The 27942-nt window shown below is 43.7% G+C and overlaps 2 protein-coding genes across 3 annotated transcripts; one reads left to right on the forward strand and one right to left on the reverse strand.

The window, feature by feature from the left end:
* Positions 1–1712: 1712 nt before the first annotated feature.
* Positions 1713–18519, reverse strand: LOC147258817 (zinc finger homeobox protein 3-like). The gene is made up of 11 exons (XM_086208873.1): positions 18187–18519; positions 14304–15978; positions 13682–14220; positions 13343–13556; positions 12615–12722; positions 12356–12489; positions 12076–12186; positions 10471–10624; positions 5616–10378; positions 4864–5526; positions 1713–4739 (listed from the first exon to the last, which is right to left on the reverse strand). The coding sequence occupies exons 2-11, from the start codon at positions 15940–15942 to the stop codon at positions 4623–4625; spliced, it is 8442 nt and encodes a 2813-aa protein (XP_086064999.1). The 5' UTR covers positions 15943–15978; positions 18187–18519; the 3' UTR covers positions 1713–4622.
* Positions 18520–24315: 5796 nt separating this feature from the next.
* gtf3c6 (general transcription factor IIIC, polypeptide 6, alpha) lies at positions 24316–27846 on the forward strand. 2 transcript variants are annotated; one of them, XM_086208877.1, is made up of 6 exons: positions 24316–24485; positions 24896–24976; positions 25050–25113; positions 26855–26899; positions 27015–27131; positions 27251–27846. In XM_086208877.1, exons 1-6 carry the CDS (start codon positions 24462–24464, stop codon positions 27346–27348), a joined length of 429 nt encoding a protein of 142 aa, XP_086065003.1. In that variant the 5' UTR covers positions 24316–24461; the 3' UTR covers positions 27349–27846. The 2 variants fall into 2 exon arrangements, with proteins under 2 accessions (XP_086065003.1, XP_086065004.1); XM_086208878.1 differs by having other exon boundaries at positions 24318–24485; positions 27015–27122.
* The last annotated feature ends 96 nt before the right edge of the window (positions 27847–27942 follow it).

Here is a 27942-nt window from a genome sequence, read left to right on the forward strand (position 1 = left end):
TTGCAGCAGAATGTAGGAATTATAAATAGAGTGTATTTGCGCTTGCAGGCCAGCTCTGCCAAATGATTGATTAGGATGGTGTGGCGACCATTAAAAAGTCATTTAAAAGATGGATAGGGACCACATTTCCAAATAAAAACCACTTTATACCTGATGAAGTGCTGAACAAACTCTCCTTCTAAGACATTTACTGATTACTTGCGTGGTATGAATGAGTGGGAGCTCCTGTATACAGTGTGTGGCTCAGTATCAGATGTAGAAGATACCACAGTAAATGTCAGGAAAGTTGTAGGGAAATGGGTGATAATATTCACCTATTAAAAGCAAAAAATATATATTTTAAAAAGCCTCCTAAAACAGAGCATCTATAAATTCATGTGGGCAAAGGTGTGATCTCTTTGTGTATGTGTAAGTAGATGCAGCCAGACAAGGCCTACTCAAGCACACACTGATTGAAACATATCTGACGAGTGTGGCTTCAACCGGAAGCGTTATCCTAAGAATTAGAGCTGCGTCTAAATGTGCGAATGTTTTTCAGCTCTGTCTCTTTAATTCAGGGTTCCACCACAGCAGCGTGCTTTGGGATTCATGCATAAACATGAGCTGGCCTTTCAGCTCCCTCCTCACATAACCAATCTAAATCTAAATGAGCCCCCACTACAGATACACCAGCAGGCAATGACATTACACCCCCCCCCCCCCCCCACACACACACACACACCCATACAGCCCAACCCCCTACTCTACCCTACTTCCCCCAGCGACACATATTCACCAGCAGGCAATAATTTCACGCCATCCCTCAAAGCCCCCCTCCACCTCCTCTCTCCACACACACACACACACACACACACACAATCATACCCCTTTTTGCTGCAACCCCACCAGCTGCACAGTACTCATTTGATTAAGAGGGGGAGGACAGGGAGAAGGAAAAATGGTGGGGGATCACTTTATCAGGATGACTTTCTAAGATGGCTATCATCAGCTGCGAAGCTATCTCAAAGCCTGTTCTGTGTTTTCTTTGCCATTGTTCTTTCTGTGTTCCCCTGCAAGCCCAGTCAGAGCTGATGCACGGTTATGTTCCCTCTGTTGTCGCATTGCTCTGGGATGGCTAAATAAACAGCTTGCAGCGAGACATCAAGGAGCTGCTTGTGCTTGAGACAACACATTCCCATGTTCATTTAAGTTTTCCCCCTTTGAGAAGTTGTCTCATCAACAGCTGGAAAAGTTTTGCACGAAAAATAAGGGGGAATATAATAAAAACCTGCTCTACCAACCTATGCTGTGGTCTTTGAAATGTTGCATCCGCGTGTTCTAAATGTGCTGTAGTGTGCAGTTTTCCTCCCATCTCTCCCACAGTCATAAAACACATTATCATCATCAGCAGGAGCAGCAGTGTAATTCATCCGAGGTCGTTAATATTCATCATATCATTTAGTCACAAAGGAAACTCATCTGCCTGAATGTCACAGATGTAATTAATGAAGTGACCCTGGAGGTCATGGCTCCATTCACCAAAGAGCCTCCACACACCACCATGTTACACACACACGGTTGCACATCAAAAAGCCCTCTAGCCAGACGCACATTCCTATCAAATATGCTACCTGAAATTTACAGGCAGACACCCTCGCATACCACAACATTCACAAAATGGATCCTCTCAGGTAGACCGAAGGGATGAGACCAGAGCGTGCACCAAAGCAGACTTTATTTAGCTCAGTGGAAGAAGGGAGGGGTTAGGAAGAGAAACACACCGGCAGGGGAGAACTGGGGAGGGACGAGTATTGAGACACACAAAACCACTGGAGCAGGACATAAGGACAGGTGCACATCACAGGTATCTTTTTGGTCATCACTATGGCAACAACATATCCAGGAAAAAAAAATCCCGAAAAGAATATTTTTTTTTTACCTACAATAAGGAGAACAGAGTCCCTTCACCACAAAGGACCCCAATATGTACATCTTACAGTCACTAAGATCAAGAGAATACGAGAGAAATGAAAGTGAAAATAATCAGTATACAAAAAAACTGCCTTTGTGGTATTTGGAATGCACATTACTGTACAGAAGAAAGCTCATTGGTATTGTCGTAAACATTGGTTAGTTTGAGAACAAAACATGACAGTCAGTCCACATCCTTTGGAAAGTTGGCTGTAATGTCAGTCTGAGTTCAGCAATGCTGTTTTAGTTGGACAAATGGACTGGAGACAATGCAGCACAGAAAGACTGACACCATACCGGCGGAGGGGGTTGGGGCCAAACTCCTTCAAATAACTATGCTGTGTTGGTTTTTTTTTGTTTTTTGTTTTTTTTAATGTTGGCACATTAATGCACCGATCTGAAAACTGGAAGCTTCTATCTTGGATGAAAAAATATTTCTGGTAATAGGAAATTCTTTTTTTTTTTTTCTTTTTCTTGTTGTTGTTGTTGTTGTTGTTGATGTTTTATCTATGTTGAATACAGGTTGTTAATTGACAGGATACCGAAAAACAAACTTGATGGAATTTAGCCCCACATATCAATTTGTTGTCCACAGAATAACAGGAGCAGTTTATCAACAGCATCACAGGTATCATTACAGTTTGTAGTCATTAAAGCCTAGTGGTAAAGCGATCAGAGCATGCATCTTTCTACAGTATCGTTAGAAACTACAGTACATTAGCAGCAAACTGGACATCCTTAAGGGCTGGAGTTCAACACTATGGTAAAAAAAGAAAGAAAAAATAAACGGCAACATTTCTCAAGAGAAGTAAAACTCTTTAACCGCTATATTACAGACTGCCATGGCTCTATTTTGGGGTTTTGGTTACAGTCTCCAGTGTGCTTATGAGAGGCAGAAAACAGTAGCTTAAATATAGGGACTCCTTCGTTCTTTTAAAAACAGCAATACATCGTCAAGTAAACAGTAGCGCTTATTTTTTTGTAGGTCATATGGTTAAAGTATTATCACGTCTTTGGATTTATGTCTTAAAGCATTAATTATTGTTTAGCTATTATTGTTATATTATCATTATTACAGTTAGAATAAGGACTGGTTGCAAATGAACACAGGAAGAAAGGTAGAGAGGGGACAAACAAGGAAGGGAGAAAGAGGGAAAATAAATTAAGTGTACAAAAATAACATCAATAACATCCATTATTAAGTTTTTTTTCTCTGCTTTGCGCAGTAGCTCCCTATCTGTAAGTGGAAAAAAGGAGCTATGTCTCAAACATCCAATGAAGTCTTGAGTCAACCATACAAAAGCTAAATACTGTACATTTACCCCTCACGCTATTAAACACTTTAGTTTCAATAAGGTTTTGTAACAATCTATTAGAGATGAAAAGCTCAGATCTTTGATATACAGAGATGTTTTTTTGTAGATGTCTTGTAATACTTAATCCGAACTTAAACCATGCCCCTTCTGTTTTACAAACAGAAAAGTATTGAGATCACATTTGAAGTGGAGCCATAATGAGCTGTTGACCTGAGCGTAGAAAGCTTTATATTAATCACACAACATTGGAAAGCCATTGGTATATTCAAATAGAACGGAAAGGCAGTTAAGTCCTTGCCTGAACATATCAAAGCTGTCATAATCTTTTCATAATCATGACACTATTATATTGAAGCAAGACAGTTTATCTCATTTCATTAGATTTATATTAAGAAACTATTACTAAACACACACAATGTAAATTTGAGTTTGGTTAAAGTTTTCATATACAGTATAATGGTTGAGTGCTATAAAAAATAGTTTGTCCCTTTCAGGACAAACCAGCCTTTACGTTCTGTGCTATTTGGGCAATTATCCACTAAAGGAACATAGAAGGTGTCCATGTACAACAGAAGACTCATCATTGGCTTGTGGTGGGCGGAGCTGCATCCTAGCACTGTATCAGTCTTATTGGTACTCAGCTTACTTAAGTCAGCTGCTCACCCTTCACGGTACAGACGTCAGCTCTGCAGTTTGTTATTGAAAACAAACATGTTGAAACTAAATCCACAGACATGTAAAATTTTGGTTACGAGCTTTGGAATCTGAGTCAGTCTTTACAAAAGCTCTATGCAAATACCTCCATCTATTTCAAGGATATTTTGTTTCATCTTCTTTTTCATCCACTGTTAACTGCTTTGTTTTTCTTCAAGTTTATCTTTTGGAGTTCTCTATTTACACTAAAATCTCTTTGACAATTTCTTTTCCAGCCTTGTAACAACTGGTACTACATGCTACACAGCTAGTCATCTAGCACTGTCTGGTGGAGGGCCCACTGTGTGAGAGGTAGACTGCAGGTCTAGCTGGGCAGTGAGGTCACATACTTGGAGAATGCTCTTTGGCCTCTGTGGCATTGTGGTTGGTTTTATCAAGGTGGTGTTTGGTTGTAGTAAGGTGACTGACGGAACAGGGAGAGGAGCTCTTTGCAAAAAGAAAGGACAAACCAGGAAAGAACAACGCGAGAAGTTGTAGAGAGGGCTTGGTTTGGACTCTTTGGGCCTTTGTGGGTCTGCATCTTTGGGGCGTTCAGGTTACAGGTATTGCAGCAAAGTGGACAGGAAATATTTTTAGACAGCAGGTGCAGGAGGGCTGGTGGGGATGTGGTCAAAGAAAATAAAGGGACCCCAGTCTCCCTCTCTACGCTCTGTCTCGCTCCCCAGCCCCTGCAGTCAGTTCAGCCTGCTCCCTCTCTGCAGTGTCAGAGTTAAGGCTCCTGGCCCTCTTCTCCTTGGCTCTGGCATTCTGGAACCATACCTGCACAAATATTTGCATAAATGCATTTTAGCCTTTCAACATTTTTGTTTTGAATTTTTTTTTTGCCCTAAATAAATTAAGACTGATTATATGGAGTATAGTATTTAGTATTCCAGATATTTACCTGCACCACACGGTGAGGCAGTCCCAGCTCCTGTCCCAGTGCCTCACACTCATGTCGGTTGGGTGTACGGTGGCTCCTGTAGAAGTCTCTGAGCTGGAGGACCTGGAAATGGCTCATCTGTGTCCTTTGGCGCTGCTGCTGCTGGTGCTGCTGCAGAGTCTGTGTCTCACCCCAGTCTGAGCTTGGACCCCCAAATCCCTCAGGACTAGGAGAGCCTTGGTCAGCCATACTGGAACCCTCCTCGCATTGAAACTCCTCGTCCTCTTCTTCATAGTCATCCTCCTCTTCTGGGTTGTTCAGATCAGTGGTTGAAGACAAAGACGTCACAGGTGGCTTTACTGATGAGTCTTTGTTGCTGATGACATAACCAGGGTTTGGAACAGGGTTGCAAGAGATAGACGGACCTGGTCTATCCATAACAGATGACATTGACGTCCCGAGCTGCCCACTAGACCTATTACTCATTGATACATTGTAGCCTGTTCTTTCAACCTCGGCCCAGTGGCGTGACCTCATGTGGGCATCCAGAGCACTCTTAACCTTAAAGAGAGCCCTGCAGAATGGGCAGCGGAGGTGGTTCAAACCCAAACTGAAACTGGATCCTGGCCCCATAGACCGGAACTGTCCTTTTCTCTCTCTGGCTCGTGTGTTCTGAAACCAGACCTGTGAAAGAAAGATCAGTGCATTTACAGCGTTAAGACAAGCAATAATCAGTCATTTCCTCCAATATAACTTGAACATTTATGAAATACCTGAACTACACGTCTTGTGAGGCCCACATCTCGTGCGATGCCTTCCAGGACTCCTCTGGTAGGGTTGGAGTCCAAGCTGTAGCGCTGATACAACACTTCAAGTTGTTCTGGGGTGATGGTGGTTCTCTGACGTTTGTCCCTGCGATGTTCCTCCTCAGCTTCTCTTCCACACCTTTGGCCTTCAAAAGCAGTCTCTGACATGAGCTTTGAGCTCTGTTTCATGGGTGTCAGGGAACTTTGAGAGAGGCTGCTAAGGGTGTTACTCGAGTGATCAGAGAGTGTGTTCTTTATTTGTAAGCTATTTAAGTGTGAAATAATTGGATGTGGGTTATTAGGGTGCATCTGGGACATTGCGCCAGAAAGCATTTGGCTGGCCATTAGGGTATGGTTAGGGTGGAGCATCATGTAAGGCATAGTTCGGTCTGTGAAACTGGAGTGAAGAAGCTGGACCTGGGACTGAGCTGCCAGGAGGTGCCTGGTCTGATGCTCCTGCCACATTTGGAATGATGGTAAGGACATTGGACAGAGACTGCACTGAAACTGACTCTGGTTTTGGGGTTGGAGTTGAGTCAGGGACTGGGGTTCAATTGATAGGCCTATTGAGTTGTCAGGCTGCTGTGTGTGGCTCGTTTCAGACTCCAAAGCAGAAGGGAGGCTGGGTGATTTATCTGCAGGCTTTTCAACTACCAGGTCTGAAGGAGGGCTGTGTGTCTGTCTCTGGCCTGCATCTGACATACTGATATGTACCGTATTTTTTGGAGAGGAGGAAGAGCAAGGCTGTTGTGTTTCTGGTGTACTTTCCAGCTGTAGCTGATTCTCAAGTTGGGGAGAGGACACTGCTGGCATGACCTTAGCTATTTCCTTACACTTGATGTCTGGATCTGAATTTCCATTTACAATTTGACCAGTTGCTGGGCTGTTGTTAGCCTGATGAATTGATCTACTCTCTTGTTTCTTGGCAACAGATGTTGGTTCACCTTTGCTTACTAGATGCTCAGTTTCTGGGCAGGGTGAGGAGGAATCAAGGGCAGGAGAGTCTGGGTGGGTATAATACTCATATGTCAGATCCATGGAGTTTTCATTGTGAGAGTCACTTTGTCCTTCATCTGCACAGCTGTTGTCCTCAGTATCATCATCATTCTTGTAACAGCCACCTCTCTGTCTGTGAATATTGTCAAGCTGGCTCTTCCCCTCGAATCCGTCATCTGTTCCCCTATCATGGATTTTGCGAGCTCTCTGCCTAGCATTTTGGAACCATACAACAATGACTCTGTTAGGGAGAGCCAACATGGCTGACAACCTGTCATATTCCTCCTCCCTAGGGTAGGGAGTCGCCTCAAACACCCCTTGCAATGTCTCCAACTGTTTCTCTGTGAAGCGGGTTCGGGAAGATCGTCTGCCCCTATGGGGCTCTCCTCTGTGGAGGTCTGGTGTCTGGGCCTGATGTGACATGTTAGCTGGGAGGCTTGGAGACAGTGAAGATGGGGAAAGTGTCAGTGACTGGTTTTGAGCTGCTTCCTCTCCTGAGTCCTCGAGAGCTGTGGTGGGTGGGTTGTTAAAATTGTAAGGGGAATCTTTGTCTCGTTGGCGCTCCTTAAACAAGGTGTTACGAAACCAGTGTTTGATTACTTTGTGAGGCAGACCAGACAGAGCAGACATCTTGTTTATCTCATCATCACTGGGGAGGCTGTTAATATCAAAGTGTTTTCTCAGAACACTCAGTTGATCTTCAGAGATTCGCGTGCGGGTTCTCTTACCCTGCTGCTGCTCAAGTATTGTTGGGCTGACTTGGGGTTGCTGTCCTGTGTTGATGGGGCTGGGTTGGGATGCTTGACCCATCAACGTGAGCTGTGAAGACTGACTTAGCAAAGCGGGGCTGAGCTGAGGTGGCTGGGTTAGCACTGCTGGGCTAATCTGTGGCTGCTGTCCTAGCAGAGCTGGGTTAAGCTGAGATTGGTAGAGTTTTGCCAGCTCTGGGTTCACACTTGAGTCTAACCAAGTTTGAGGTTGGAGAGCCACGGACTGCATCATAACTGGTGGCATGAGAGGCAGCTCCATTGGAAATGGAATGGGCGGTAGGGGAAGCTTAGGCAAAGGCAGAGTAGGGATAGGAAGCTGGGGCAAGGGCAGAGAGAGCATAGGTATTTTGGGTAAGGGAAGAGGCATGGCCTTAGCTGGAGATGTGTTTTGAGAAGTCACTGTAGTAGATGTACTTGTAATGGGTGCATCCTTTTGGGAAGATATTTGCGTTTGAGAGGGAGAGGGAGGTGGGGAAGTTGCAGAGGTGGTAAGTGTTAGGTCTGAACCTGCAGTACATGTTTTGGTTACAGGATCTGAAGCCGATGCAGGTGAAGACACCATAGTTTTAACTTGAGGCTTAACTGATTCTGGGACAGGTTCTGATTCTGAGGACGTGGCTGGGACTGCAGCTTGGGTACTAGCAGTTGAACTGTCAGATTTAGGTTGTATGAGGGGATACATTTGGTCATACTGCATCCTGTATTGTCTGGAAAACCTCTCCAGTGCAGCGGTTGGAAACAACGCCCTGTGAATGTACTCCTGGTGGCTTTTTAAAATCATGGCATCTGAAAAAAACTTGCCACAGTCTCTACACTTTTCTCCTCCTTTGCAACATCCTTTGTGTTTGTTTGCCAGTTCCTCCTGTTTGATCTGGTTTGTCTCCTGTTGCAACCTTTCAACATCTCGGTTGACTTCACCGCCTTTTTCATTATCTTTTTTACAGCTTTCCACCTTTCCATTTTGTAGTCCACTAAACAATTCTTTTCCTCCCTCCAACTCCATCTTTTTATTATCAACACACTCTTCTATCATTTGGGTTGTTATCTGCTGCTGGTGTCTGTGTCTACTTTGTATATACTGCAGTGCTAACTCATAGCCGTAACTCTGCAGCAGAGCTCTAAGAGACTCCCCATTCACAGCAGCATAGGGGACTCTAGGAGGAGGGCACTGCAGTCCAACATTTTGTGAAGAGGACTGTGTCTCCTCTGTTTGACTCTCATGATCATGAACAGGAATAGATATTTCTCCTTTTTCTTCTTCAAGACATTTCTTGTTTTCTCTGCCAGTCTGGTTGATGGAGTGTCCACTGCTGGCTTTCTCAACCTTGGTTTCAAAATGCATATGATCCTTTGGTTGGATAACAGTGGAGCTTGAACCTTGTCTCTGGATCTGTTTCTCATCCATTTGAGGGAGGGACTCTCTTTTAGCCTCTGCCTTAACCTGTTCTCTTGGGGCGGACTTGGCAGACTCTAATTGGCTAAGTTCAAGGTTCTTAATAGCCAACTCTGGGTTAAGCTTCATGTCTCCAGAAAAGTAAAAGGGCAAAAGAAGTTGCTGCTGTAGAGAGAGCAAGTTATCCGGTGCCAGAGGAAAATGTTGAAGGAGATTCTCTGGACCAATGGGAAGGTGCTGAATCATTTGGGACTGGAGCAAAGCTGTGTGTTGTAATTGAGCTTGGGCTTGTGCCTGTGCTAACTGCTGCTGCTGTAGTAGTATTAGCTGGTTTCTTGATGCTATCAGCTCTGCCACTCTCTTTTTAGTCTGCTGATCATCAGTTGAACCAGAGACAGTTTGTGAGGCCTCAGTTGCTAAGCCTAGTAATGAACAAGTTGACGAGCTCACCACTTCTGGCTTCTTGGTGCTGGGGTAAGTCTTGGATGTTTCCTCACTAGCAATAGCAGCCTGGGAAGAGGTTGTGGAGACTGATACTGGAGCAGCTACACTGGAAACTGGAGTCTGTGGACCTGGGTTCTGGGCAGCACGAGCTCTTGTCTGGTGAAGGACAGAGCGGAGATGTATGTCCAGTGTGGAGCTCTGACTGTAGCCCACTCCACACAATCTGCAGCGGTAGGGTCTAGGATCTGGGCCACGGGGAGTCTCAGGTACAGACACACCTGTGTTAGAATCCTGCAGGGCTCGCCTGGCTCGGTGGAGGTGGGACACAGAATTATAGTGAACGAGCAGAATTGTTTTCTGAGTAAAAGATTCTGAACATATGGTGCATTTATATGGCCTGGATGGATCCAGATAGCGGTCCATTGTGGGGTTGGAGGTCTTTTTGACAAGAGAGTTGGAACTAGGGTCTGATATGATTTCATCTTGTGGCATTTTGGCACACTCTGGCTCAATAATGTCATCCTCACCTCCATCAGTTTCACCAACTATGTCCTTCACTTTAATTTTATGTTCTTCTTTTTGTTCCTTTTCTTCCATGCATTGTAATTCCTCTTCTTGTTCTATTTCATCCTCGCCCTCTCCTGCTTCTTGACCTGCTTGAGGTGATAAACTTAAGTCTTGCTGAAGTGAACTCTTATTATTTTCCATGTATTGCGCTGTGTGAGGTGGTAAGAGTGTATTCGGCCCCTGTGTGTTGTCCAGCTGTGAGTGTGTGTTCTGCATGTGTCTCTGCAGGGCCTCCTGACTGCGGCATTGTCTAGAACAGAGGGGGCATTCTGTCGCCGCCCTCATGGCATGGTACTGCCAGTGCAGCTGGAGCTTCTCCTGAGTGGGGAACGCCAGGCTGCACCTGCTGCAACGGAACCTGTAACCATGGCGATCAGACAGGGGAGGAGGATCAGCGGGTGGGGAGGTGGGTGGAGAAGAGGGGGGGGTCTGAGTCAGGGACTGAGGAGCCAGTCTTCCATTGGAAGGGTGAGCACTGTTGTCTTCCAGAGGTGGGGTGAGTAGAGCTGTGACATCTTTGGGTGCGGCTACATCTCCCTCAGTGTTCTCCCCTGAAATGCCTGCAAATACCAACAATGTGTGTCAGGGTATTGTTTGCTATTAATATAAAAGTAACATCTGAGCTGTGGACAGTCATGCATGAGACACTTACCATTATTTTTCTGTGAATCAAGGGAAGGAATGCAATCAGAAGAACAATTTGCCTGGTTATTCATGATGTCTTTAATTTTCTGGGTATCTGTGCACGGGTCGGTTGGTAGTTCTGTCTCTAACTGAGGCCGGGGTCGTTCCGTGGAAGGTGCGACCTGGAACACAGACAATGTGATGGTGTATCACTTTTGGCCCCATAAATTTCATTGCCATAAAAGGGTTTCAGCAATTTGGATTTAAAAAAACAATGGGATATTGACTTATTTTCTTATTTATCACAGTTCATGAATAAAACATGTTTAATTGTATATAACATAAAGCAAAAAGCAAAAACGTGTAAAAAAAAAAAAAACAGCATCTGCACTCACATATCATTAAAGTGTGCATCTGGCAGTGCAACATTATATCTTGCATCTACCTTCATGTACTATAAGCAGTAAGGCACATCAACTCAGTCATAAGTGTATATAGTTGAGATATGTGGGTCTGCCCTTCAGCTCAAATGACACCCTCCTATATGCCCCAAGGGTTTAATAAAACTTTACTGAGCTGAATAATGAATTTATTTAAAATCATCCTTCATAATATAAAACCTCCATCTCCACTGCTTCAAGCGCTGAGACCAAATTCTCTGTCTCTGTGAACAGCTAGCTACCCTAAGGAAAGGATGGACGGCTAAAGATGAGATTTACATGACAAGAGTTCTCTCTGCATAACAGCTTCATAAGAAAGAAGAAAGAACCACACACACAAACACACTGCAGAGAAAACTGAAGGTCAAGCTTAATCTAGAGAGCGTAATTGGAAAGCAAGGTACATAATGGCCATCATCACCTCAGTCTGAATTAATGAACCTCAATTACTATCAGAGTGAGTGAGGGAGGTGTAGGAGGGAGGACGATGGTGGTGGTAAGTGGAGGGGGAGCTAAGGGGTGTAGAATATGAAAAAGAGTGAGCAGGGAGAGGGAGGGAGGACGTAAGGGGCAACGAACAAAAAAAACTGCCTCAGAGAGAGAGTAAGGGAGGGGTAACGCGTAAGAAATTGAGAGACAGAAAGGGAGGAGCAGGCACAGAGATTGCAGAATAGGAATGATAGGAGTAGCTGGAGGGGGAGGGAGGTACAGCAGAGGGGAGAAAGGGTGAAAAGCAGTCAGTGAAGTGGAGGCGAAGAGAGCAAGAGACAAAGGCCACTTAGCATACGGGCCAGGGAGATGGAGGATGGTGATGTGGATAGATGACCAGTCTTTGTTAGTTAGAGAGACACAGTAAAAAGCATGGGGGCCCCTTTTTAGCTTGACTGCACTTCTGGTAATAGAGGGCTACTTAAACATGCATTATAGAAAGACTGGCTTTTCCCTCACTCACTCACTCAGTCGAACCCTCCACTCTAAAATAAAAGATGTGCATACACATACACATGGAATGCACGGCTGCATCAAAGATGATAGCAGGGAGCTACTTAAACATGCATTAAAAAAGCGCCTTTCTCTCTGGTGCCTTCTTAATGGAACTGTCTCCCTACATTTCCCTCTCCCCCCATCCCCCCCTTCTCGTTACCTTCTCATTTTCTTACAAATACAACAAATACACACTTGCATACACTTACTGTGCTGATCAGCTTGTCGACACAGTCCTGCGCCACACTGTGTACATGCGTGAGATGCTGCCGAAGGTGTGTGTAAGGGATTTTAACCTGGCACAAAGGGCACTGGACAGTCTAAAAGAGAGAAGACAAGTAAAGAAAATGGTACATAAACAGTTTGTTGAAAAGGCAGCACTGGTGGGCTTTGTTTTGTGGTATCACACATACAACTGATCAAGATCTAGATTGTGTTTCCTATTGTATTTCTTACACTGGACACTAAGAACGTGTGCTGACCGCTCACCTGCTGGTTCTCATTTTGCTGGTGTATTCTGGGGCGTTTGGTTAAGACGGAGTTTTCCATTTCCCCACAGCTAGATGACGGACGCTTGATGGGGACCACTGACTCCCTCTTTTCCCTTTCTTCTCCACTAGTTTCTTTTTCAAGAGAATAGTATATAAACATTGAGATATGCACCTTTTATATATTCATGTATATTATGTTTTCCATCATGTTAGTGAACTATTAATCGATTGTATACTGTATGTAGAAGCAGCCACACCTGTCTCTTTAGACGTCTGCTTCACCCCCACGTTACATGTGTCTTTGGTTTGGTCCAAAGGACCAGCGGTGGTCTCTCCAGGACTTTCCATATCGTCATTGAGCTCTCCTGGAAGAGGACCAAAATAAGTCATTATGTTATGCATAAACTGTGAATTATACAATACGTCATTCTCTAGGTAACACAATTTGGAAACACCAATGACTTTGGACCACATGTTAATCTTCTTTCTGCCTCCATATCCTATTGATCAGGGATTGATTCTCCATTAGATTCTCCTCAGAGGTGGAGTAGAGTTAATATGGACTTACAACACACCCATTCACCCCAATAGGTCTTAATGCACTAACAGACAAATCACAGGATAGACTTCATTTACAAGTGTTGGACTACAGTTCAGACTCCTGAAGTGACACACTTGAGTCAACAGGAGTCAGTGTGTTACTCTGCACAGATGGCAAGCTAGCACCTGACCTCCACCTCCCCCAACCTTGTCCAGGGGATTTGTATTGGTTCATTGATTAGCAGGTGCTAGTTAGCTGTTGACATGGGCGATTGGAGATATAACAAGAATGTGTATTGACTAATCAATTTACTTGATCAATATCTCAGCAACAGCCATTATTCATTTTCTCACTCTTTTCATCTTAATCTCCTGCCTGCTCTCTGAATCAGCAAGCACATATGATATGGAATCAAATCTACTCCCACACAGTTCATATTTTCACCTGTGACACTGTCGGGGCTTTTCCTGATGGTAAATATTGCTGCCAGCTCCTCTCCACCCATTGGCTGCAGCTGTAGTAGCCCCTCCCTCTGCTGATGGGTCAGTGTTTGACTATGTTTCAATACTTGGAGTTTAGAAGAGGATGAGTGGTTGCACAGGAGACAATGAAACAGCCATGAACCTCCATGAACCTCCCCATCATACTGCTGCAGGAACTAGAGAGACAGAAACAAAGCAAGCAAAGGACATTAGCTGGACTGTTTCTTATATCGGTTTAAAAAACTACTCTTTTCATCGTGAATGGCTGCAGTGCTGTTTCAAAAGCAGGGAGTGTACTGACTCTGTAAACCCGGACGCTAGCCTCATGGTGGGAACTGAGGGAATGTCCTTGTAGCTTCTCCAAACTGCTGGTCACATAGTCGCACAGGTTGCACCTCAGCTGGACGGGGTTGCCTTTAGCAATCAGAGCAGCCCCCTCCTGACCCCTGTCACCCCCCTCCTGAAGATGAGCAGCAAGCTGGTACCGTGTCCGGTGTCTGTCAGTCTGGCAGTGTAAGGAGAAGTTAGCTCTCAGGGGGGTGGTGTAGCCACACAGCCTGCAGTGGCAGCCACCAGCAACCAAGGAGCACCATTCAGACTGGGGCAGAGAGCGCGGTGTGTTCAGGTGCTGCTCCACAGACTCTATGCTGTCAGATGAGAAGCAAGAGCAGACTAGGCATTGGAACACACCCTGGGAAAGGGGTCCAGTGGGAGACAAAGATGGGGGTGGGGGAGGAGAGGGAGATGGGGAGGGAGACGGAGTCAGTGTTGACCCAAGGGTAACTGGCTGTTCTGCCACTTGTGGACTGGTCAGTCGCATGTTCAAGGAGAGCTCGCCACCTGAAACAAAGAAGAAGGCCATAGGCATTCATCTAATTTTCCACATGTTGACATTAAAAAAACAGCAAGAGGTGATGTCTTACCCGTGTTTTGTAGGTGTTTCAGCTGGGGAGCAAGGCTCCTACAGTGGGACAGATAGTAACCTCTCTGCAGTCGTAGCATGTTATGCGTGTGTTTCTCACTGGTGGTGTGTATGCGCAGGTTACGGGCAATGCTGGTCTCATAGTCGCACACGTCACACCGCCACCTCTTACCATGAGAGTGAGAGTGTACAGGTGGCGTGAGCTTCACAGCTGGCGTTGTAGGCGTGGCAATAGACAATGGATGCTTGTATGCCTGCTCATCCAACGTGTGACCATTAGACGAGCTGCTGTTAATGTGAGAGGTCTGCATCTGACCATTCGAGTGTCCCCCATTTTGAACGTTGTTAAGGTGTTTATCCGACTGCATGTGTATGCTGAGGTTGCCTTTTGACGAGGTAGCATAATCACACACCTCACAGCGGTAGGGCTTGTAGCCACAGGCATAGGTTTCACCACGGGCCAGGCGAGGATGGGGTTTCCCTGAACTGCAATACCCACACACACCTCGTGTTGCACTGCCACACACACACTTCCCCCCAGAGGCTCCGCACACACACTGTCCTCCTGTCTCTGGATGTTTCTCTTTCATATGAACTTGCAGTGTATGCTGAGACTTGTAGTGCCAGTTACACTTGGGGCATTTCAGCGTCTTGCAGGAATTGCGCGAGTGCATTATAGTCATATGACTAGTCAGTGAATTAGGAGAGAGGTCTTGGTTGAGGTTTTTAAGGACAGCATCTTTCTGTTCTCCATCTTTGTCTCTCTCATCATCCATGTCTGTCTCAAGCTGGCTGTCATTTGGTTCTGGAGCTTTGGCACCATCTCCATTGGAAATGGAAGAGTGAGGAACCTCTGCTGGCCCATCATCCTCAGCAGGTATACTGGCAGGCTCCATGCCCACCAGTGGAAAAGCCAGAGTAGACTGCTGGGATTTAAAGCTCTGAGGAAACCCAGAAATCCAGCCCTGATCTCCCATAATGTCTTTTGCCTCCCTCTCGCTCAGCAGGGCAGAAGAGAAGGATGGACAGCTGAAGTGCTTTGGAGAGGTGGAAGGAGCAGGGAAGGGCTTTGGAGAGGCGGCTGCTTTGCTGTCGAGTGTGCCACTGGCCTTTGCAGTGCTGGAAGAAGCGCTTTGCTGGCTCTGTTGAGGTAATAAAGAACATTTGGATTTGGTTTGGCTTTGGTTTGAGATGGCCTCCTCCTCTTCCCTCTCCTTCTCTCTGCCGCTGCTGCTAAGGGCTTCTGGGAGGCCCCCTGTATCTGGCACCTCTCCCATACCTACATGCACCTCCCCTCCCTCCTTTTGCCCTGACAAACACCCTTCCCCGAAGTCTTCCTTCATCCCCTGTTTTTGACATGCTCCATTCTCCTGTGAATGATGGTGTCCATCCTTCTGCCCACCTCCCTGGGTCTCTCCTCCAGCCTGGGACCCCTCTGCGCCCTCCTCCTCCTCCTCCTCGTGCTGAGGCAGGGTCAGGGGCTCTTTGGCAGGGGCCATGGCTGAGGTATGAGAGGCTGACCCCTGTTCAGGAGTGACCGCCAGGGTCAGGAGAGGAAGAGATAAAGCCTGGGGACTGAGGTCAGCATCTCTCTCCTCTCCTCCCCCTCCATCCCCTCCTCCTCCCTCACCGCTGTCCATACCGGAGGCTACAGCTGCCACACATTACCACCCCACCTGTGGGTGTCAGTTACAGAGAGGAAGAGAGCGGGACAGACAGAGACACAAGGGAAGAGAAGGGGAGACAAGGAGAAAATGAAATACATGAGTCATGTAAATAATATTGTATAACAGTGGAGGCCATTGATTGTAGTCCCTGGATATCATCTGTTCAATACAGCTTTCAGAGAGTGCAACACAGAGGCTGGTTACTCAGGGGTTAGCGTTAGCCCTTAATGGGAAAATCAATAGCATGAGCGCTAAACTAGGTAGAGGAATGCGGGTAAAGGCTACGCAGGAGGTCTATAATATTCCTCAGGGGATTGGATTAAATAAAGAACTGAACGCTTCAGAGCTAAAGGGCTTCACTAAATTGCCACACTTAGATAAAAGCGGATAAAAAGAACCATTTTTAAAGCCAGTGTATCAGTCTACCTCTTTTGCCACGCGTTAGCACCGAGGTATCATGCGGGGCAAAAGGATCTCCATTTAGCACACACTGTCTGAGCCATTTTATAACACGAGGTGCAAACACAGGGTGAGTACCAGACAATAAATGTCTGTATAATCCAATTCATCCCAATATACTACAACAGGAAGCTTGAGTTAGGTGCTATAATTTATCCTCTCTTCATTACATGTATATGACAGTATCCATCCAGTTGCTTGTGCACCATGAACACTAAAGCAAATCTATTCTTACACACATTGAAGCCTTTATTCTAAACAGTGGTCAGTAACAGTTTAAACATTGTAAAGCAAAAGCACATTCTAGGGGGAATTTGGAAATCTTTAGGTTGTAAATTAACAAAGCATTTTCTCATTTGAACATGAACAATACAACACACACACACACACCCCCAAAAAAAAAATCAGCAATAGGATTTCAGTACAGTCCTGCAGAGACTACAAATGCTTCTCCTTCTGTTTCTGACTGGCAGATGGATGCCATAAGAGATAGATTTATCTCTCTTACTCTGTGCGTGTGTGTGTCCCACAATCTAATTACTGACCTTTTTTTAATCAAGGAGCAACCTTAATGTACCCTTCCACCTTCTCCTCTAACCCACCCCCTCCTCCTTCTGCCTCAACACTTGAGTGGGTGTCCCTCTCCTGAAGCCAGCCCCTCTCCCCTCTCTGCAGCTTAAAGATATATGGCCCACATCGGCACCCTGATAGTGCTTTAATGTACTGTGTTTATGTCACAGGCCACAGACCCCTGCCCACTGCAGCTGTCCGGCGTTCTGCAGAATAACGCCTGCCAGCCAACAGCTGAGAACCCTCTCTAATCTGATAAAGATTTTCATTTACACTGCAATCGATCACCTTGGTCTATCGGCAATGTAACTATTTATACAAGCATTCCTGGCTGGCTATTGATCACAAGTGCGGGAACAGTGTGTGTGTGTGTGTGTGTGTGTGTGTGTGTGTGTGTGTGTGTGTGTGTGTGTGTGTGTGTGTGTATAAATACAACTATGTTAATGTGTGTACATCCTGTTGTGTGGCTGATAATGCCAATTAAGATCACAATTACAGGACACCTGAAATAAATGCATGGTAGAATGGATAAGAATTGTGCAATTCCTGTCTTAGATAGAGAGAGAGAGTGTGTGTGTGTGTGTGTGTGTGTGTGTGTGTGTGTGTGTGTGTGTGTGTGTGTGTGTGTGTGTGTGTGCGCGTGTGTGGAAGGGGGGGTAAGGTGGGAGAGAGAAAGAGAGAGAGAGAGAGAGAAAGGAACACAGAGCAGAGTTGTCTGGCTTTACTTGAGAAATTTCATTTTTGTTTGTCATTAAATGGACCTGGACAAATGTTGGACAGATTCTATTTTGAACGCAGGTGGGACGTAGTGGACTCCTCACAGCCTACATCAACCTTAAGGTAAAAGCACTGAGCTGGATTCGTACGTTATTCTACGGGCTGTTAGAGAATACCGGACATGCAGGGACTTGAGCAGTTGACTCCCCGTCTCTGACTGTGTTGTCAAGCCACTGACCAACATGAACCCTCCGGACTACTTCAGCCTTTGTTTACAGTGGATCGTAGCGTACCACTCTCCGATTCAACCAAAGCAAGCGTTCACTTTCAGTAACAGGTGACACGAGGAAGCAAACCACCTAAAAAGAATCCAGATTTACGCGAAATTCAGGCTGCACTGACCGAACATCCCCTCCTGCCCGCCGCCTCCCAGTTGCTCCCTTTAGTATCGTAAACAAATGGCAGACTTACATTTCTGCAGCAGCTCCGGTACAAAGCTCCGCACGCTGAATGTGTAGGAGTCCAGAAAACAATCGTATAGAGAGCACACTCATTCCTTTTGAATGATCCTCTGCGTTTTTACGGAGCCAGGAAGGGGGAAAAAATGGGGAGAGGGAGTGAGAGCAGCGGGTCCAAGTTGTTACCAAACAAGAGAGTAATTAAAGCTACATATAGGCTGTAGTAAACAGAAGATGGGGGACGGAGGGGTTTGTGCGAGCTCCAGAGGTAGAATGAGTTCTGATCACTGAGGGGGGAAAAACACTTGGCTCTTTATTCCTGCTAATTAGTTTCCTTCAAAAAATGGCTGAGATTATGCCCAGTGCGCATGTGCGTAATTGCGCAGCAGCGCTAATTAGCCCGTTTGGATCAATAGGATTCCGCGAGAGAGAGAGAGAGGGGGGGGAGAGATAGAGAGAGAGAGAGGGAGGGAGGGGGAGAGGCTACAGGGGACGCAGAGAAGACAAGGACGAGAGGAAAATCTTTTTTTTAAAAAAAAGTACAAGAAAATACGGCGAAAATGTTGAATTTTAACCATTTGTTTAACATTTTAGCACCAGAAAAATTCATGAACATGCTGAAATTTAAAAGTATATTTCGAAGAGAACCACTTTTGTCAAATTAAAACAGAAAAGTCTCCATCTTTATTCCAAAAGCGAAAAAATAGCATAAATTAAAATAATGTATTCACATGCAAAACAACAAAAATTTAGTGGAATATTGTGATGCCAGAAAGCTGCCGTGATGAGGCAAAGCAAACACACCTTAAGGCCCTGCAGGTATGTTTTAGGGATATTTTACGTTGACATTTTGTCTGAGGTAAATTATCGGGGGGTACGTTTACGTGTATGTCCAACCATCAAGCTTCAACATCATGACATAGAATAATTTTCTCAGAAATATTATGGAAAAGTTCATGAAAATCTGAAGACATCGAGTTGTACAGGCAGACATTCATGCAACAACAACATATATAAACGAATTTTAAATGTAAATAAATAAAAAGATGATTTGGTTGGCGTTAAATCTGAGACATTCCTTCCTCGGCTGCTTTGGGGCTGAGCAGGTTAATCGAGCCTTTTCAGAGATGGATTTTCTTTCTTTTTTGTGAAAAACAAAAATATTTTTAAAGTATAAAATGACGCGTCTGTGTGCCATCACAGAAGACCCTTAGATTTTTTTTTTCTTGCTCTCCGGCCGTCCCATCCTCGGCTCTATTGTTATGATAATACTATTGTGAATTTATCGCTCGATGTGCAATCTGTCGATCGTTCATATTTTATGAGGTGAAACGGCTTTTGGTTTGTTTGTTTGTTTGTTTGTTTGTTAGACCATTATCCCCTTTTCTTTTATGAGAATTTGTCCTACTAATTAAAAACCTCATATAAAAGCGATTTATGACACTATTAAAGCTACAATGTTGCAAGACGGAGATGCAGCAATATTTTATCACAGGAGGTGAACAAATCCATTGTTTTAACCCAAATAATGTTTCTATCAGCCCGCAGTGCGAGGCCATATCCGACATACATGAATATTAATATTCTCTTATGTTGGGTTTGAGTGGCCTGATATTTTCATTTGTGATTGTCCTGCTGTTTTTTGTTGGTCTTGATTTATTTGTTTTTTGAGAAAGTAAATATGTTGTTGGCCAACTATCAAAATAAAGTGTTATACGGTTTGAGTAACGTTGATTGTTCTGTCAGTCATTCTTTGACTATTCGAACGTATGGAAAGGGTTTTTTTCTGCCAAAAAACCCCAACATTTAAAAACTGTTGCCCTTTTTTGTTTGGTTGACCCCCCCCCCCCCCCCAGACTGTCGCTATGAAGTTTGTGTGTGTGTGTGTGTGTGTGTGTGTGTGCGCGTGTGTGTGCGTGTGTGTGTGTGTGTGTGTATGAGTGTGTTCGTGCGTCCCTGTAAGTGTATGAGTGTGGGTGTCAGGTGCATGCACGTGTTGTTTTGAATAAATAAAACAAAAATACAGCACCTTCATATGAGATGTTAATGAATGTGTTTATCTTAATGTGTATACATGTTTTTATGTATAATGTATTTGTATCAGGAGACTTGCTCTTTATGTACATGTAAGACAGTCATATGTAAACACCTCAAGGGATATAAATAATAAAGATGATAATCAAGAAATTTGCTGTGTTGATTTTTACTTTCATTTTAAAATCACATGCGTGATTTAATTTCATCATAAAGTCAAATGATCATAAAGTTTACGTTACAGTGCTGTGACACAATAATAAAACGCTTTCTCGTGATCCTTCAAATTATTGCATCACAGGTTGTTAAATTTCCATTAATATTTGAATCCGCAGTTGCATTTTAGTGGCCTTATCTAAAACATTGATAAGGCAGGTGAACACACACACACACACACACACGCACACACACATATATATATATATATATAATCATGTCTAGGCTTAAAGTATGCAGTGTATTGTATATATTTTTAATTCTATTGATTTTTACCCCGTACAAATGCCCAGTCTTCTCAAAAACAATCATTTCTCGAAGTTAAATTTTTATGGAACGGAGTAAATCCTCCACCTGATCGGTTCAATATGATTCAGAAAGAGTTCAGCTCAGATATGAGAGGAGATGCGCCTCTGACTGGCACTGTTAGCTCATTTCCGCAATGATGAATAAAAGACTGGAATATTTTACTGATATTAAAGGTCTCATGTAAATGTGAATCTATATTTACAATTTACACACACACACACACACACTTGCAGACATGCATACATACTCAAGCCAATACAGGCCGTACTGTAATGCGTTCCATGCCCTTAGGTGTGTGCCAGGGGTTGTTGTTTTCACTGTAATATATAGTTAGCCCTTCCACCAATTTACCCTGTCATTGCTAATGGGGCAATTATCCATCGTGATACCCCCCCAGGCAGAAAGAGAGCCAAAAAGCCCCCCAACCCTAAACTTGTCTTTATGACATTTATATGACAAAATGTGCAGGAAACTGGGGACCCATCTGACACCTTTGAGGGTCCTTAATGTCACTCCCTCCTTTATACCCCCGCCCCCTTTATGCCCCGGGGTATGGCACTGAGTAGAAAGTGTGATACATCACATGAAGCTTGGGCCCCGTCCAGGAACAACTTTCGCTTCTCTTGTTCTACAGTTGAAGGAGAGCAACTGAATTTTGCATAACTCAGACTATAAACTTTGGAGAAACACACATCCAGCTAACACACTCCAGCGTGACCTCTCTCGCTCTCTGATCTCTATAAGTTTGTCTTTCTGGTTGTCTCTGCTCACATACCCCCTGTCCTTCTAACATCCCCAAGGAGGCAATAACCTCCCGAGCAAGTGCTTCCCCTTGAGCTGTTGTCATAGTAACTTGTGGGCTGGTCGACATGACAACCCCACCATGGTCCAGAGATAGATGATAGGCCAGAAATGGGGAAGGAGAAGGCACACGGGGGGATAAGCAACCCCTTTAATTTGGTTTGGCTGATTCTGATTCAGAGTGGTTCATTCTGTATCAACCTGCTTTACATTTATACAGGTATTCTGACCTGCAAACGCTGGCTGGCTCCAAGCAAATCCACCGTAAGGAGATTGAAAAAATAATAATTTCTCAACCTTGTTTCAACGTCCCGTTATACAAATAGTTTTTGTAATGCTAAGTGCAATTGAATTAAATATTTTGCCAGTTTCCTATCCCATTTCCTGACATGAATAAAAGTAATTTTCTTAAAAATAAAATCTAAATTAATAGAAAAAAATTGTGTTTTTACACTTTGAACCTTTTGGAGCAGAACAAAAGATACCAAACTGAGGAAGAGGAGATGCATTATAAAGGAATTGAAATGGTGGTTGTCCCAAAATTCAGCATTTTAATCTTTTATTCACCTGGCTTCATCACACCATGAGTTAAAAAGGTGCGGTGACTCATCCTTCAGAGGACTCATTATATGTGTGAGTGTGTGTGTGTGTGTGTGTGTGTGTGTGTGTGTGTGTGTGTGTGTGTGAGTGGATGTGGGTGTGGTGGATTCACAAAAATGCCTTCATTCACGTATTGTATTTATCACATCTGTCCTGCTTTCATAGTGGGGGAGTACGTAGGACGCTGTGTTCTCACACACTGCAACAAGATGAATGACGACCAGATCCAAGGGTGCAGGCGCTCACCTGATCTTTGACCCCTGTTTCGTTGAGAGCCAGATAATAGAGATATTTCCAATAAGGATCGATACGTACGATATTACTGGGACTGTTATGTAAGATATTATTTCAACGAGGTAAAAGGAGAGTGACCATTAAGTCCAGTCGGTCATCTTGAGAAGGTTAAGAAACACAAAAACAAAATCTAGATGATAAGTGACAGAAGAGCTGTGTCTCATCCGAGAGGATTCATGATTCCATTGGTATAATATTTGTTGGTTTTTAACCATGGATGCACTGATCTGAATTTTTCAGTCCTGCTACCAATTTCTTGGCTCATGGTATCCGCAGATACCAATCAAGTATCAATCATTCATCAATGTGCTGTGGGCCTCACTGGGTTGAATAGACGAGGAGCCTTCTTTCATGTATATTGCACCATCAAGCTTGACTTAAACATCATTTTCCTCACATAAAAAAAAACACATAAAACAAATAAATGAATACATTTGCTGAATTGAGTGCGAGCAGTAAGTAAGAAATATTTCAAAACTGCTGAGCCTTTCCTTTCAGCTTCCTCAGAGCTATAAGCAAAATTTACCCTACGGGTCGACCTGCACAGTGCTGACGCATGACATAGTCTGCATAACTTCCCCCAATACCACAGAAAATGTAACCTCAAAGATCAGCTCTGTCCTCATGGATATCCAGCCAAGCTGCCCAAGTCAGTTCCAGACTGATATCTGATATCATTGTGTGATCGGTGCATCTCTATGTTTAACGAAGTTCACCAGAAACTGCAGCATCCTTCAATTTATCTGAACAGTTTGTCACCTGTCAGATTCCAACTTTAAATATGGCATTTTTAACACTGAGAAATCCAATGATGAGTCACGCACATCCTCTAATCATAGATATGTCACATTGGATTCAGTTTTTATAGATTTTGTTCTTTTTGTCTCTCATGTGAATGTATCAGGGATTACACATTCTATTTGTCCGACACCAGAACAGAACACAGTGAGGGATGCGTCTTAATACACTCCAGTGTGGACAATAATTCCAATACATTGCAATTCTGGCCACACAAAGTTGCAAAACATGCCTCCTGTCTCTGGGGCGTCATGGCTAAGAGGTGGAGTGACCATCTAGCAAACGAAGGGTTGCCAGTTAGTGCCAGTTAGATCCTCGCTCCCAGGTGACCATGTTGAAGTATCCTTGAGCAAGATACTGAATCCCTAATTGCTCCTGATGGCCCTCACTTCTCACCCAATGTCAGCTGGGATAGGATCCACCCCCCCCCCCCCCCCACTTTCACCCCGTGGCCCTGAACAGATAAGCGGTATAGAAAATGAGTGGAAGGATGGGTGGATGGATCTTCTGCCTCAAGTCTTCCTTCATATCAGTGAGCTACACAATTCATAGATCTTCCTCGTTGTGCACTTTGATTATGACTCAGCCGTGTTCTTCATTTGGCCTCTTGTTTGTGTGATTGTCTTTGCTTTGGATATGTTTGATGTGTGTGCTTCATTTCATTTTTGTTCCCGTTGTCTTTGACAGATGAATTTCCCCTTGGGGATCAATAAAGTGCATCGTCTCATTTCATCTCATCTCATCTCATCTCATCACCTCACCTCAGCTCTGGCCTCCTGCAGGAGAACATTAATAATATTAATGTTAGATGTAGATGAGGGTGCCTACAGGTAGTCAATATTTAGATCACTCCGCACAAAAAGGGATGGTTCACTCGATGACTAGATAGATAGATAGATAGATAGATAAATAGATAGGAGGATAAAGAGAGATAGAAAGAGTGTGTGGAATAGAGAGAGAGGTGGGTTTATAAAGGTACAGTATATATTTATTGTTTTTCTACTTCCAGCTCACGTTTTGTGCCAGTAAAGCTGAGCAGCAGCGCCCCTTAATGGTCAGAGGTTGGAACTGACGCACCCTGTCAGCGAGGGTCCATAGCGTCTCGGCCACCGTACAGTCGCGGAAGTTGTCACGGTATTATTTCGGACAAGATCATGTTAGCTAAACTCGACTGGTAACCTCTTAAAATAGAGAACTCAAATCCCATGTGTCCCTCCTGTCTTGCATGAATCGAACATGGACGATGAATGGGAGGAGGAAGTATGTGATAAAGTTAGAGTTTATCTGCACTGAGTAGTGAAGCTAACATTAGCTCAGCCTTACCTAGCTAGCTACCATGTTTACGTGCTGGAAGTACCAGCTGAAATCTGCTCAAGGATTGCGTTTGTTAGAAATTCAACAGCGCTGTTACACCCTTATCAGACATTTGGCTTTATTGCAAAAAATTGTTTTTGTAATTTGTCATTATTATTATTATTGACTTATTCAAATATTTCGGACACACATTGGTTCATAGTCGGGGTTTCCGTACATCACAACACATCTAGAGTTCCTTAAAAGACAGCGAGGCCAGTCTAGAACGATGCAATCGTGTTTTAGTTCAATTTTGTTTTAGTTGGCTTGTTTTCTGCTGTGCTCTTTGTGGACTCATTATTGTGTCTTGTTTGCAGGAGCAGCTGGTTGTAGTTGAGCTCTCTGGAATAATTAACAATGACTTTCTGTCCAGGGGTCGAGGCACATGCAAGATTCTGGTAAGTCGTGTTTCATAAGGTTTGAATTTCTACAGGATCGCCCCACTAATGCAGCTTTGTTTCTGATGTAAAGGATATTGAGAGCGACAAGCCCATGATGCAAGTGGGACAGTATGTGTTTGCGGGAGAATATGAAGGTGGGCTTCAACTTTTTTCATATTTTTTAAGTTGGTGCTAGGGTTGTACCGCATCACATCTTCCATGACCTATCATTATAAACCCTTTCCATGATAAGAACTTTTCACATCGTCAATATTGGGCCGGGTCTAATGATTTGAAAACTCTCGGTTGACATTGACTAAAATATTACGTTTGACTAATTCAACGTGATTTTTTTTTTGTTGAAAACCTACTCAGATATCTGACACAGTCAGATGGAAAAAGCAACTTGAAACAGAATCTAATAAAAATGTATGAATGTATTGAATGAATTTTAAATCAAAAACTCATTTGAATTGAATTGTAACCCCAAGAACTGAAGTGGAATTGTTACATACTCAGAACTGTACACCCTGACTGATCGGTATATTTGCATAGTTACGATGCTCAGTGCACTTTTCCACAAGAGAAGTAGCTTTAGAACATCATGGGTTTATCCTGAGCAGCTGATGAACCCTGCAAGTATTGGTGTTTACAATTTCACTGGCATTTTGAATTATGAATCAGGTTTTTATTTTATTTTATTTTTCAGAATTTTGTAGTATTTAATGCAGGTTGTTATAAACTTTGATTTGTTTTGGATCGATATTTGTGTTCGCGCTCCATAAGGTCGCTTGGCTGCGGAACTATTCCAACATAATATAGTTGCCAAAACATAAAGCTCCAAAGTCAAAAGACGATTACAGACCAGTGGCATTCACCTTTGGTATCATTAAATCATTTGAGATGATTGTGAAGGATGGGATTTTATGCATAGTGCAGGCAAACTTGGAGCTTCTCCATTTTGCTTACAGGTCAGGCAGAGGGGACGACGATGCAACGAGCACCTTATTAAATATAGTTTTGGCACACCTACAGTCGAGGGGGTGAAGACTCCGGTGTGGCTTGTTTTTATTGATTTTTCCTCAGCTTTTAATTCAGTCCAGTCTCACATTTTAGCAGGAAGGTTAGAGAGCATCTCTTACGTTAATCTTGGTTTGATCTCTTTGGCTGATCGACTTTCTAACTGAAAGGTCGCAACGTGTGAAAGTTAATGGCTTCTCATCAGATGTTCTCTTTTTCCTCCACTGATTCGCCCCAGAGGTGTGCCATGTACTCCAGCTGTGCAAAAGTCAATATACAAGGCGTCACATCATTAAGGGTGCTCATAGTTCGGGTGTCATGTTTCATCTTCATCGGCGTGACCCTAATCATGGCCACGGGAGTGGCGGAATTCTCTGATTGGTGCGAGACGTCCCTCTAGAACATGTCCACAAATTAAAGAGGATCATAGATTTTAGAATGCTTCGATCGTTTCTCTCGCGGTGAATAACGAGAAGGTTTAAGTTCTTGCAGCTTACAAAAATATCTGCACACTGTAATTGACAACCAGCTGACCTCCGAGCCTCGTTTGGATTCTGCAAATAGAAAAAAAAAACCTCACCACTGCTTTCATCCTACGTTATGAATTTTTTTATGTTGATAACATCTTAATGAAAATGCGTTATTCTTGTTTTATCGAATCCGTTGACCCATTCACCCTTGTCACTTGTGCCTGGTGGCCATAAATGTGTATCTGTATCATCCACCTCTAGATGGACCTAACTCTTTCTGCCAGCACCACACAAGCCTACACATACGCTCATGCACACAATACAATATTTTTATTTCAATTTTTTTCCTGTCATGAAAGACAAACATTTAACAGAAACTTGACTATCCATCTCCTCCTCTGCAAAGATGCCTTGGGAACCTGTGTGTTATTCGAGGAGGAACCACACAAAGGTACGGTGTTCCTTCTCATATATTCTCAAACTTCACGTTTAGGTTTTGGTTCAGTTTCATTGGGATACGTGTGTATGTTTGTGTGTGTTCATGCTCCTACCTGATGTTTCTACAGGAAAAGCCGACCATGAACCGGAGCTCAAGTACTTCTGTCACACTGTGAAGAAACTGATGATGCAACGAATTTTCCTCACTGAGAAGAAAGACAGCGAAACCAGTATCGGTCAGTCAGGCAAGAGTGTTTTCATATGCTTCTAACACAGTAAAATGCTGCTTCTTAGCTGTAGCTTTACTTTTCATCCTTTATCTTCCACTAAATTAACTTCTCTGAAAAAAAAAACTCTCCATCAGGTGGCTGTGATAGTGGTGAACAGAGGGACGCGGTATGCCATTCAAGTCAAGATGAAAATACCAGTGAACAAGGGGACATAGAAGAAGAGATGAACTGAACTAGTTTGGATGACCCTGCACTTTGGTCAGAGAAGTTATGTCCTTGTTCCTCAAGTGTCGAGAAGCTGCCGTTTGTGATGGTACAGATAACAATAAGTGTTTGTGTCACTGCAAGTCATGAACTGTTTGCCACTGTCATTTCCTGACTGAGCTTCAAGATAAGGGAATTTGACATTCTATCCAAAAATGAGGTGTGGCTAAATGATGTACCTACTGTGTTTTAAAGTTTGAACATTTGATGCCATGATTTACATATTTCCCTGCCTCGACAGTGACTGTTCTTTGTTCCTGTTAAACAAACGAGGAAAACAAGCCTGTACGGTTATAATAAATTCATTACATTCAAATCCACAGAAATAGGGCTTTAGAAAGTTGCTACCTTGATGTTTTTTTTACCTACTTTACTTGTATGTGGTTTTGGTGGAACATATTTAATGTTAAGTTTTAGTAGGACTTCAGAACTTTTCATTTTGTAAATAAAAGGTCTCTTGACGGCAGCTGCTGGTGTTTGTCACAGTCATTACGCTCAAAAGGACCGCATTGAAACAGTTGTTCTCCCCAGTGTCCTCCTAGACCGCTCTGCAGTCCGTTTT

The sequence above is a fragment of the Aulostomus chinensis genome, chromosome 7, assembly GCF_037954235.1.
Source record: "Aulostomus chinensis isolate RoL2024-O1b breed Wild chromosome 7, RoL_Achi_v1.0, whole genome shotgun sequence".
NCBI classification, from domain to species: domain Eukaryota; kingdom Metazoa; phylum Chordata; class Actinopteri; order Syngnathiformes; family Aulostomidae; genus Aulostomus; species Aulostomus chinensis.

Coding starts and splice junctions, on each gene's coding strand:
- LOC147258817 (XM_086208873.1), bottom strand. CDS start 15,942: ATGGACAGCGGTGAGGGAGGAGGAGGGGATGGAGGGGGAGGAGAGGAG. Junction 10,625..12,075: donor TCGACAAGCTGATCAGCACA/GTAAGTGTATGC, acceptor TCTGTGTTCCAG/GTCGCACCTTCCACGGAACG. Junction 10,379..10,470: donor TGATTCACAGAAAAATAATG/GTAAGTGTCTCA, acceptor TGGTATTTGCAG/GCATTTCAGGGGAGAACACT.
- gtf3c6 (XM_086208877.1), top strand. CDS start 24,462: ATGGACGATGAATGGGAGGAGGAA. Junction 24,486..24,895: donor ACGATGAATGGGAGGAGGAA/GTATGTGATAAA, acceptor TCTTGTTTGCAG/GAGCAGCTGGTTGTAGTTGA. Junction 26,900..27,014: donor CGAGGAGGAACCACACAAAG/GTACGGTGTTCC, acceptor ATGTTTCTACAG/GAAAAGCCGACCATGAACCG.